Source organism: Sitodiplosis mosellana, unplaced genomic scaffold (genome assembly GCF_009176505.1).
Source record: "Sitodiplosis mosellana isolate CC-2019 unplaced genomic scaffold, AAFC_SMos_1.0 Smas_scaffold_6079, whole genome shotgun sequence".
In the NCBI taxonomy this organism is placed as follows: Eukaryota; Metazoa; Arthropoda; class Insecta; order Diptera; family Cecidomyiidae; genus Sitodiplosis; species Sitodiplosis mosellana.
In genome coordinates, this window is record NW_022601320.1 from 6,086 (window position 1) to 18,500 (window position 12,415).

A 12,415-nucleotide genomic window follows, 5' to 3' on the forward strand; every position below is an offset into this window, starting at 1 on the left:
GTACCCAGATCATATGCTCGCCTACAGAAGGTGGTCACTCGAAAATTAGGACTCACGGATGTGTGAAAAGCTATTTCAAGCGAAACGATGGTGACGATGGTGACGATGGTGATGGAGAATACTTCTTCAACCAAATGTTTGTGAGCTACGGCCATAAGAAAACTTTATCCAAAGTTTTCACGAAACTGCTCAAAGTTGATGCCGGTTCCATTGACAAAATATTCCCGAATGACTGGAAATCGAAAACATGGTTCGTTCGTCCGTCCGTCTGACGCAATTTATTTTTCATAAAATAAAACTCTAATACTCTTTTATTTTGAATAATCATAGGAAAAAATTCGGTAATGAAATTGCAAGAATCGGGGAGGATGGAGTCGCAAGTGAAGCCACAATCACAGACGAAGAGAATGCGTCCGTCCGCCCGGAAAAGGCAGCGAAACGCAAATCCAAGAAGACTGGCCAGGGAAAGCCAGCAAAACGCAAATCCAACACGACTGTGATCACAGACGAGGGGAATGCGTCCGTCCGCCCGGAAAAGGCAGCGAAATGCAAATCCAAGAAGACCGTCGCAAGCGAAGCCACAATCACAGACGAGGAGAATGCGTCCGTTCGCCCGGAAAAGGCAACGAAACGCAAATCCAAGAAGACTGCCACAACCAAAGAGCAGGATGGGTCAGACCTGGAAAAGCCAGCGAAACGCAAGCGTTTCCAAACTGAGCATTTTCTTGATAAAACATTTAAAATATGTATCGAAAGATTAGAACCTGGTTTATTCGGTGGTTCATCAGGTGATCCATCCGGTGGTCCGTCCGTTGGTGAAAAGGTAAAAAAAAATGTTTACTCATATGAATAAACGCAATTTTGAATTTTATTTCATAATTTGATTTTAACAGGGCGCCAATGATCAATCGGCAAAGAAGGATGCCGAAAGCGATGGTGCAAGCGAAGGTGCAAGCAATAGCTCTTCTTCTGAAAGTGAGGACGAGGATGGTCCGTCCGTTAGTGAAAAGGTAAATAAAATTGTTCCATTCAAATGAATAAACGCTTTTTGGAATTTATTTCATAATTTGATTTAAACAGGGCGCCAATGATAAATCGGAAAAGAAGGATGCCGAAAACGAAGGAGAATCGAAAGTTTGTGAAAAGGATGATTCCAATAGCGGTCTGTCCGACAACTCTCAAGCCGATATTGTGCTAACTGCAGAAGGGACTGCTAAACCTTCCGTCGCCGGTGGTGGTTCGCCGAAAAAGCATCAAACTGTCGAACGCAAAGGTGTGCGCAAGACGTCGGTCGAAAGAGGCAAAGCTTTGAATGCCCAGAGCGGCGGTGCCAGTGATAGCTCTTCTTCCGAAAGTGAGGACGAGGATGGTCCGTCCGTCGGTGAAAAGGTAAAAAAAAAATTTTTACTCAAATAAATAAACGCGAATCTGAATTTTATTCCATAATTTGATTTTAACAGGATGCCGAAAGCGATGGTACAAGCGTCGGTGCAAGCGATAGCTCTCCTTCCGAAAGTGAGGGCGAGGATGGTCCGTCCGTTAGTGAAAAGGTAAATAAAAATTTTTCATTCAAATGAATAAACGCGATTTTGAATTTATTCCATAATTTGATTTCAACAGGGCGCCAATGATAAATCGGAAAAGAAGGATGCCGAAAACGAAGGAGAATTGAAAGTTTGTGAAAAGGATGATTCCAATAGCGGTCCGTCCGACAACTCTCAAGTCGATATTGTGCTAACTGCAGAAGAGACTGCCAAACCTTCCGTCGCCGGTGGTGGTTCGCCGAAAAAACATCAAACTGTCGAACGCAAAGGTGTGCGCAAGACGTCGGTCGAAAGAGGCAAAGCTTTGAATGCCCAGAGCGGCGGTGCCAGTGATAGCTCTTCTTCCGAAAGTGAGGACGAGGATGGTCCGTCCGTCGGTGAAAAGGTAAAAACAAAATTGTTACTCAAATGAATAAACGCGAATTTGAATTTTATTTCATTATTTGATTTTAACAGGGCGCCAATGATCAATCGGCAAAGAAGGATGCCGAAAGCGATGGTGCAAGCGACGGTGCAAGCGATAGCTCTCCTTCCGAAAATGGTCCGTCCGTTGGTGAAGAGCAGCAAACTGGCAAACGCGAAGATGTGCGCAAGACGAAGGTCGAAAAAAACAAAGGTTCCCATACCAAAGCTGCTCAAAAGCAATATGGTTCGGCAAACAAAGGACCAATGTTCAGAATGCGAACCTTAAGAAGCAAGAAAGGTTATTGATTTTACCATATTCATTAAGCAAGACTTCAACAACTTTCATCGAGCAATATTTCAACAACTTTCATTTTGTTCTCGAATTCATAAATAAATAAATAAAAGATAAATAACCGTAAAAATGAAACTTTTCATTGATTTACTTTTGTGAACAAACTATAGTTTGTTTAATTATAATTTAGACCTGTACACTATATCTCCACTCTTTCTACAGATAACACAAGTCTGTCCGTTCGCGTAGTGATGAATGAAAATTATGCGTCCGTCCGTCCATGAGAATTGACAGTATAAAAAAAATTATTAATTACAAACGGACGGACCTGATTCTCGTCCCGTCCGTCCGGGCACTTATGTCATCCGCGAAAAAAACAAATTTCCATCCGTCCGTCCGGCCAAAAATACCGTCCGTCCGGGCACTTATGTCGCTGAGCCATCCAGATAGGGCGCAAGTGGTGCGCTGCACCACGGCGCTCGGGCGTCGAAGGCGCACGAGCGCTCAAATTTGTATAAATTAGCGAAAAATTGAAGCGCGCAAATTTTCCAAAAATATGTAGAAAAAAAGATTCGCAAAGAGCTCTCATAGTTTTAGACAAATGGAAAAAAATGGAGCGGTTAGAGTCGCAATTTTTCGAAAATATTTATATAAACAGGAGATGTACTAGTAATTATATTTGCAACAAAGTACCTACTAAAAAGATTTTCTCAGTTATCCCAATAATGAATTACAAGATCTTGTTTTAATTTCTTTTATGAAAGACACTGCCTCTGGTTTAAATTGAATAAACAATATGAGCATATGAGCAATCGAAAGTCATTTTAATTCTGTTCAAGACTCAGAAAAATACTATACGAAAAATTAATGTAATTTTAAAAAAAAAATATTTGATAATAAAAATTTGATTAGCTATTCGAGATACTATGCACTTATTTGAATGGTTTGGAGCGAAAATGTAATACAGAAAAGTTGAGCGGAAAAATGTCGATGATGAATGAGCGGAAAAGGGATAGCTATCCCTTTTCATTTGACATTTTTCCGCTCAACTTTTCTGTATAACATTTTCGCTCCAAACCATTCATTTGTCGTTACTGCCACTAGTTTAAATTGAATAAAGAATATGAGCATAAAATTCAAATCCACCATAATTTGTTTTAGTAGTCAAAAAGTGTTAAGACGAAAAGAAACAAAGTTGAACATGCAAAGCAGAAGGATGACACCTTTCTAAGTAAACGATTGAAGTGAATTTTAAGTTTATGCACAGAAAATTGAAGTGAAATTTTTTGTTGGCCAAAAAATAATTTTTTTATTTAATGCAACTCAAGATTCGTTCATTTTTCGCTTGAATGGCATTTTACGGTGTAAATAATGTGATATGACTTGATCCAGCCAAAAGCGGTGTTTACCTTATTTGCGAAAACAACAGCTATGACGACGACGTTCATATCTCTTGACAGTTTATCGCGCAAAAACCATTCCAAACAAGCAAAGAACTGTACAGGTGTACATTTCATGTAGTGCTAAAAATATACTACTACTACCCAACACTGACTAACACTCAGAATCTGTGCCATTTTTCATAAGGCGTCTCCCCTCGTATCAGTAGTTTGTATTATGAATGTTAAAGTGCTTACATCGCCTTTCAATGTAAAAATAATACAAGCGATGTTTTTTGAAAATAAAAGCGTTCCAAAATGAGCTCTAAATCAGATAAAGTTATGAGTGGATACAAATCTCAAACGGAATAGAACAGCTTCATTGCTCCCAATATTATTTTTTGGATTGATGAATGCGTTTCATGTGCAATTTGGCCTCGTCCTTTCGAATGAAACTCTTGTCACACCACTTGCACTCGAATGGTTTCTCCCCTGTATGATGGACTCGTATATGATAACGTAGGTTGGTCGTTTGCAGCGTGGAATATTCACATATGTAACACTGATATTGACGTCGGCTGCAGATCATTTCGTGTGCTGTTTTATCCTCTGCTTGTGTGAATCCTCGGCGACACTTGGTACAACCGAATGGGAATAGATCACGATGGGTGGCTAAATGTTTATTAAGATGGCCTTTATGGATGCATCTCTTCCCGCATACTTCACATTGAAGTTGACGTTCACCGGTGTGTTTTGCTTGCATATGGCTTTTGAGATTGAATTTGGTGAAACTTTTGTATTCGCAGAGATAACATTCAAATCGACGACATTTGCAGCGCTTTTTGGCCTCTTTGGTGGCAAATCGTTGTCTACATTTCAGACAAGAATGGGGAATCTCATCAGTGTGAGTTCGTAAGTGACGATTCAAATTGCATTTTTGTGCAAAAGATTTTGAACACACTGGACATTCGAATCGCTTTTCTCCGCTGTGGATTTTCTTGTGCAGATTCAAAGCGCTTTTTTGAGTGAACCTTTTCAAACAGACATCGCACGTGTAGGGCTTCTCGCCTGTGTGAACACGAATGTGTTTAGTGAGGTTACTTTCACAAGATGCAACATAACCACAAACATGACACTTGTGCTCCTCTCGTTTCTTCGCCGCCTTGTTCCTCGGAATCGTCCGTTTGTTCTGTTTTCTCGACCCATCGCGTTTCTTTCCTTTGCCACTTGAATTGAATCTCTTACGGTTGACGTTTGATTTGACCACTGACTCACCACCTTTGCTGTCAAGAGCACTCAGTTCATCTTCCTTCGAACTCGAATTTGCTGACAAATCTCTTTCTTTTTCTGGCTTCTCTTCTTCGCACTTCACTTTCTCTTTTACACCATTCAAATCAAAGTCGGGAACGAAATCCGATTCATATTGGTCCACCAGTTCGATGTTCGATGTCACTTCTACTGCATCTGTTTCAAATCTGTCATTCCATTGTGTTACAAAACCATATTCACTGTCATCTGATGGTTCTTCTTTAATGTCTGATTCTCGTTTGATTTCGACTGCAACATTTTCCAACTTGGCGTACACGTCCATCCGATGTACCTTCGCCTGGATCCATATGCATAACCAATCTGTCGAACAATATCGAAGAAAATATGTAAAAAGTGAAATCTTGCAAGGTGGGTATTTTTAACGAAAACACACCCAATTCGTTGGAAAACAAACATTATTCATTATCTCTTTGCTTTTTATCAAATTCATGGCATTGATGTTGGGGAAAATTTAATACTTACAAATATCGTTCGACCGATTCCGTTCGTGCAAAATGTGAATAAAAGTGTCTACTTGCTAGTTTCTCGTACAAATGACCGACCGAAAGAGGTTTTAGCTTCCATTCAAACTAAAGCTGAACGTCAACTGAGTGTGGCGTGATGTTAAGTTGTATGGGTGTGTCAGTGTGTCACTGAATGAATACGATTGACATTTGGCTCTGTCTCTTTTTATTTCAATACAATTCCATTGCATTATTGCCAACATTCGAATTTTGCATCTCTTTGTTGGGAATTGAATTCAAACGCAAATGTTTCAAAAAACGAAAATAAGCTCCAAATCGAGCAATTTCATGAAGAAAAAACTCAATTTTGTGAAACTTTTTTTCTAGAATTATTAGAAAATTTTCTAATGCCGACCTCTGTTTGGAAATGTTAATTTTACACTTGAGTTCCAGTTGGAATGACAGTTGAACATTTGGAATGAAGCGAATGGATTGGAATCAAATTGGAAGTAAGCAATACAGGCTCACCCATATACACAAACAGCGTTCGATCACGCCACAAAACACACTTTACTGACGTACGAAGCATTTTATGCTACACAACCACTTTGTGTCAGTCATTCGAACGAGAAATACAAAACAACACGTACTCATTTTCATCGACGAATAAGAAAACAAAAAGTAAGTGCTCGAAATCTGTTTTTGCTATTTTAAACTCTCAAGATAAAACAGAGAAAACAAGTCTCCACGTTCTTCTATTTTCATTGAATTGATTTTCAATAGAAAGTGATTTATTATAGTACAGATTTTGATATTGATTTAAGTCGGTGAATTTCATCGTTTCCAAAACGATTGCATCATTCAAATTTTGTACAGAGTTCAAAGTTCCTACTTTGCCCTACGAACCTTTTCATTCTGATTGGAAACATTCCTTAGCTCACCTCTTTTTCTATTTGACATTTGTCAGCATTTTTTGGTTTCTTTAATGATGTTCGGAGGAAACCATCGGAGGAAACAGCACAGTGACCATTTCGCTTCACATTTGGTCACTCATTTTCATACAGACTAGATATGTGCCATTTTTCAACATGAATTTTACTTTTTTGATATAATGTAGTATTTCCAATGTACATTTACCTTTCAATCTCTATCAAATTGTTACGAACTCTGAAATTTCGCTGTTGGTGTAGATTTGTATCTGCGTAAATTGATTAATACTACTCACCTACTCAGTAAAAAATGCTGTCAACAAAAATAATTGAACTGTCACATTTCATTTATTTTTTTCATATTTTGGTTTCGTTTCTTTAAAAGACTATCATCGGTAATGGATATGGATCCAGGCGAAGGTACTTCAGATGGTCGTGTACGACGCAGGACGGACTTTGTTGCAGTCGAAATAAAGCAAGAGGCAGAAATCAAGGTAGAACCATCGGATGACAATGAATTCGGTTTGGTGACACGTTCGAATGTAAGGTTTGCAGCAGATGCAGTGGAAGTGACGTTAAGCATCGAACTGGCGGACGAGTCTGAATTGGATTTTCTTCCGGACTTTGATTTGAATGGTGTGAAAGATGAAATCAAGTGCGAAGAAGGGAAGTCAGAAAAAGAGAATGATACGTTAGAGAATTCTAGTTTGGAAGAAGGTGAACTGAATGCTCCTGACGGCGAAGACGGTGAGTCAGAGGTCAAATCAAACGTCAACCGAAAGAGATCTAAGACAAATGGCAAAGGAAAGAAACGTGACGGATCGAAAAAACAAAACAAACGGAAGATTCTGAGGAACAAGGCGGCGAAGAAACGGTCGGGGCACAAGTGTCATGTGTGTGGTCATGTTGCATCGAAAAAATGGAATCTCGCCAGACACATTCGTATTCACACAGAAGAAAAAACATTCGTATGTCCAGTGTGTTTTGAAAGTTTTGCGCGAAAATTCACTTTGAATTGTCACTTGCGAACTCACACCGAAGAGCTTCCCCATTCTTGCCTGAAATGTGGTCAACGATTTACCATCGAAGAGGTCAAACAATCACATGAAAAGCGCTGCAAAGGACGTCGATTCGAATGTTATCTCTGTGAATACAAAAGTTTCACCAGTCACAGTCTCAAAAGACATATGCAATCAAAACACACCGGTGAACGTAAATTTCAATGTGAAGTATGCGGGAAGAAATGTATCTATAAAGGTGATCTCAATCGACATTTGGCCACCCATCGTGATCAGTTCCCATTCGGTTGTACCAACTGTCGCCGAGGATTCACGCAAGCAGAGGATAAAATAGCACACGAGGAGATCTGCGATCGACGTCAATATCAGTGTTACATATGCGAATATTCCACACTGCAAACGACCAACCTACGTTATCATATACGAGTCCATCATACAGGGGAGAAACCGTTCGAGTGCAAGTGGTGTGACAAGTGTTTCATTCGCAAGGACAAGGCCGAATCGCACATGAAACGCATTCATCAATCCAAAAAGTAATTCTGTGAAGAACATACATAACTGTTCTATTCCGTTTGAAATTTACATCTTTGCTTGATTAAATAACACTATCTGTTGACTAGAATTAAGAAATGTCAATAGACTTAAACATTATTAGAATCCTCACAATAAAATTTTGAAGAAATCTGTTTGAATGACATTTTTCACCAACAATTTTCCAATTGAATCAAGTTGAAGCGATTATGCAAGAAATTTATCCGTTAAAGTTCAGAATGTAACTTTTGATTTTTACCTGCTGATTCAATAAAAGTTGAAATTAAAATTCATTTTTTATTAGCTCTGGCCTTGTCCCTCTTCTGATCGAGTTTATTTCAACTGTGCCAATGTAATTACAAGGACATAAGTTTACCCTACAAGAATTTTGCGATACATTGAGGTTTACGTCGACATTTCGCCGTAAAACAAAACCTTCCCGTGATATTCCGCATTGCGATAGGTTTTTCAATGTACAGGTTTACGCATAATCATTACGCCGACATATCTGCGACATATCGCATTGCGTAAACCTGTAAATTCGAATTGTATCCAACTTCATTACATTGAAAACATAATTTCAAATGGTTTTATTCAAACTTTTCATGTTGCTCATCGTTGCTAATAAGAAAAAAAAACTTATTCAAAATAATTATTAAGTAGAATAATCATCCATTGCAGCCTTTAAAAATACAACATGCTGAATTCGAATGAAGTTGATCGCAGTTCATGCATTCTGTGACAACTATTGCGGAAGGTTGGCGATACGTTTGCGTAAACGTTGTCGCAAAATTCTTGTAGGGTTAACTGCACACTTGAATCGTTTATATTTCCATCGTCAATTGCCCACTTCATAATTTTGGGCTAATCGCAATTTGATAATTGAACTCCTCGATCTGTCACTGGAGATGTGATGTTCCCTTGCAAATATTAACAGGAAACGAAGAATTTGATAACTTCTGAATTTCATCGAGATCAAGTACTCGATGTATGTTAGATAAGAATTATGACTCGAAATAAAAACCAGATTGACTGAAAAGTACTGAAGTACTATTCAATTTACTTACCAGGTCAGGAAATAATTTTACACTGACATGAAGATGGATTGCAACATAGTGAATTGTTTATGGGGATCATTCAGACGTCAATAGAGTACCTCCTTGTAACAAACGCTTCTGATATTATTCGAATTTCCAACCTCAGACAGACGGAATTTTTCTAGTCTCATGCAAAAAAGGACAAGATAAAACATTCAAAAGCATTTGCAATGCGCTGCTTATTGCTGATAGATAGATTATGTCTAATTATGGTTTCAAAATCAAAATTTTATTCAATTTAATATTCTTTTCTTTACATGATAACAATCTGGAAATTCAATGAATTGGCCATTAAATTCGTTGTATTTCTGCACATTTCAATCAAAGTTAGAATCGACCATGATATGAAGTTGATGATATGAAGGTTTGTTTCAGTTCGGTGTTTGTTGTTTTCCAAATGTAATATTGTTTAATCAGCATAACAGATAGTATGTGAAGATGACCGTAGAAGACGATGAAACATCCTTATTTCGCTGGACGATGATGTCTTTTCATATGGTCGTTGGCATTGCGTTTGTGTGAAAAACGTACCTCGCACCACTTGCACTGGAACGGTTTTTCTTCTGTGTGATGGACTCGCATGTGGCGTCGTAGGTTGGTCATTTGCAGCGTGGAATATTCACATATGTAACACTGATATTGACGTCGGCTGCAGATCATTTCGTGTGCTGTTTTATCCGCTGCTTGTATGAATTCACGTCGACACTTGGTGCATCGGAATGGGAACTGATCACGATGGATGGCTAAATGTCGATTGAGATTACCTTTATAGATACATTTCTTCCCGCATATTCCACATTGAAATTTACATTCACCTGTGTGTTTTGCTTGCATATATCTTTTGAGATTGCCTTTGTTGAAACTTTTGTATTCGCAGAGATAACATTCATATCGACGTCGTTTGCAGCGCTTTTCATGCGATTTTTGGGCGTCTTCGGTGGCAAATCGTTGTCTACATTTCAGGCAAGAATGGGGAAACTCATCAGTTTAAGTTTGGAAGTGACAATTCAAATTGCATTTTAGTGCAAAACTCTTAGAACAAATATCATATTTGTATGGCTTGTCACCTGTATGAATACGATGAGATGCCATTTTTGTGATGCATCATAACCACAAATGGGACACTTGTTCTCCTCTCTTTTCTTCGCCGCCTTATTCCTCGTAATCCTCCATTTGTTTTGTTTTCTCCATCCATCATGTTTCATTCCTCCCAAATTCGAATTGTGTCTCTTAAGGTTAACGTTTGATTCGACCTCATGCTTATCATCTCGATTGCCATGAATATTTGGATTGTTTTCCTTTGAGCTCGAATCAGCTGATGAATCTTCTTCGGTGTCTCCTTTCTCTTCTTCAGACTTCACATCCTCTTTCACACCATTCAAATCAAAGTCGAGAACAAAATATGATCCTGACCAGACGTGGGCACTGGGGGGGATTTCTGGATTTACCCCCACCTGGAGATGGTAACGTCCGGATTTCCCCCTCTAATTTTGGTGGGCGTGGACCCCCCCCCCCCCCCCTAAATTTTTTATAATGAAAAAAATGGATCGAAATTTTTTTCTGACATTCGATTTGAACCCACAATAAGTCTTATTTTATTATTACATTATTCATAATCGAAAAAAACTGTTCTTAATATTCTTGTATTTAGTTTTTAAGCAATAAATTGAAGAATGGAACACACAGATGATGATGAATAAAATTCAAATCAAAAATCATGTATCAACATTTAAAGAAATTTCACTATAAATTTTACTTTCGCACTTCTTTCATTAAATGAATTTTGTTGTGTTTTGTTATAAATAGGCCTCCCATCACGTTTTTTTCAAAAAACGGGAAATTCGTGGCTAAAAATCGGGAAAAACCGGGAAATGAAAATTGTCTAAAAAACGGGGAAAAACGGCAATTTCAAGCAAAAAAACGTGAAAAACGTGATTTCGTTGTTGAATATATTTTAAGAAATAACTTTATAATTTGGAATTCTTATTATAAATCTTCAAATACAGAGCATAAGGCTTCGTTGTCGTTATCGCCTTCAAAGTTTGATAAGAAAAACAGTTCATCATTTCCTTTCGAATAATTTGTGCCGCTTTTGATGGCCCGTAAAACATCGGCTTGCCTTGATATTTTGTTGTAAAACTGGAGGCATGTTTCCTTTAATTTTACCCCTTGGTATTAAATTTGATCAATGCCAGAGACTTCACTTTGGATATATCCAAATCAGATCGGTTTTGTGCCCATGTTTTCTTAACCGACGAAAATATTCGCTCAGCATGTGATGGAGAATTCCGAATTGCATCATTTACATTTTGCTTTATAACAATCAGAATCAACCGCGGTTAACCATAGTTTGAACTCAGGCAATTGTTCCCAAGCGTTTGAGTATTTGGTGCCTTTCTTTGACATTTCAATTTGGTTCCAGAATAAAAAAAAATACAAATCGAACGAACTTATTGCAACGATACAGTCCATGGCCAAACACGAACTGATTTCATTTCGTGCCTCTTTGACTTACTTTCGACTAACTTCAAATCGATATATTCAAATGATTCATCACAGCAATTGTGCAGCAAGCGATAAATTGTCACATAATTGCAAATCACAAACCAATATATTAAACTTACTGGTTAGATAATAAACAAACATCACAGTCGTTTAATCGACAGTTTTCGTTGAAGCGGCTGTGCGCACCGCATGCGAAGAGAACAACATTTGTTTATAATTTTAATAAACATTTCAGTCAGTCCACTTGGTGTACTTTTTTTATCGCACATATTCGGCGTATTCATTGTGTTGTCCAATGAATATTCGAATCATATGATTTTTAGTTTAAAAAAAAATTTGAGAAGAACATTCGCAAAAAAACGGGAAAATACAATAAAAATTGCCCAAAAACCGGGAAACGGGAACTGAGTCCAAAAAACGGGAATTTCCCGTTTTTCCCGGTTTTTCCCGGCGAGATGGGAGGCCTAGTTATAAATAAACCCCTCCCCTGCGCATTTTCCAACAAAACTGGTTTGACCCCCACCAATGAAACACTGTCCTTAAACCCCTCCCCCCAAAAAATTTCCATTTTGAACGTCTGACCCCCCTAAAATTTCGAATCGTGCCCACGTCTGATTCTGACTCGTACGTCAATTCGATGTTCGCTTCCACTGCATCTGCTGCAAATCTATCATTCGGCGATGTCACCAAATCGAATTCAGGGTCATCTAATGGCTCTTCCTTGATGTCCGACTCTCGCTTTATTTCGACTACAACACTGCCTGGCTTGCGTCGTACACGACCATCCGAAGTACCTTCGCCTGGATCCATATCCATGTCCAATGCCAATCTGTCGAAAAGTCGAAACAAAATATGAAGGGAAATTGAAATGTGACAGTTCAGAAGTTTTTATTATTGAGCATTTTCCTGGGGATAAATTCAATTGACAATTGTGATGGAATA

The 12,415-nt window shown here is 38.4% G+C and overlaps 3 protein-coding genes across 3 annotated transcripts; 2 read left to right on the forward strand and 1 right to left on the reverse strand.

Annotated features, from left to right (window-relative positions):
* The first annotated feature begins 134 nt into the window (after nucleotides 1-134).
* On the forward strand, nucleotides 135-2,255 carry LOC129573436 (uncharacterized). The gene is made up of 7 exons (XM_055453928.1): nucleotides 135-250; nucleotides 331-823; nucleotides 894-1,010; nucleotides 1,081-1,389; nucleotides 1,461-1,550; nucleotides 1,621-1,929; nucleotides 2,001-2,255. The coding sequence occupies exons 1-7, from the start codon at nucleotides 135-137 to the stop codon at nucleotides 2,253-2,255; spliced, it is 1,689 nt and encodes a 562-aa protein (XP_055309903.1).
* Nucleotides 2,256-4,014: 1,759 nt separating this feature from the next.
* Nucleotides 4,015-12,289, reverse strand: LOC129573440 (gastrula zinc finger protein XlCGF57.1-like). The gene is made up of 5 exons (XM_055453932.1): nucleotides 12,102-12,289; nucleotides 9,592-9,956; nucleotides 4,866-5,249; nucleotides 4,652-4,688; nucleotides 4,015-4,489 (listed from the first exon to the last, which is right to left on the reverse strand). The coding sequence occupies exons 1-5, from the start codon at nucleotides 12,287-12,289 to the stop codon at nucleotides 4,015-4,017; spliced, it is 1,449 nt and encodes a 482-aa protein (XP_055309907.1).
* Nucleotides 5,975-8,535, forward strand: LOC129573439 (oocyte zinc finger protein XlCOF6.1-like). The gene is made up of 2 exons (XM_055453931.1): nucleotides 5,975-6,073; nucleotides 6,707-8,535. The coding sequence occupies exon 2, from the start codon at nucleotides 6,720-6,722 to the stop codon at nucleotides 7,875-7,877; it is 1,158 nt and encodes a 385-aa protein (XP_055309906.1). The 5' UTR covers nucleotides 5,975-6,073; nucleotides 6,707-6,719; the 3' UTR covers nucleotides 7,878-8,535.
* Nucleotides 12,290-12,415: the final 126 nt, after the last annotated feature.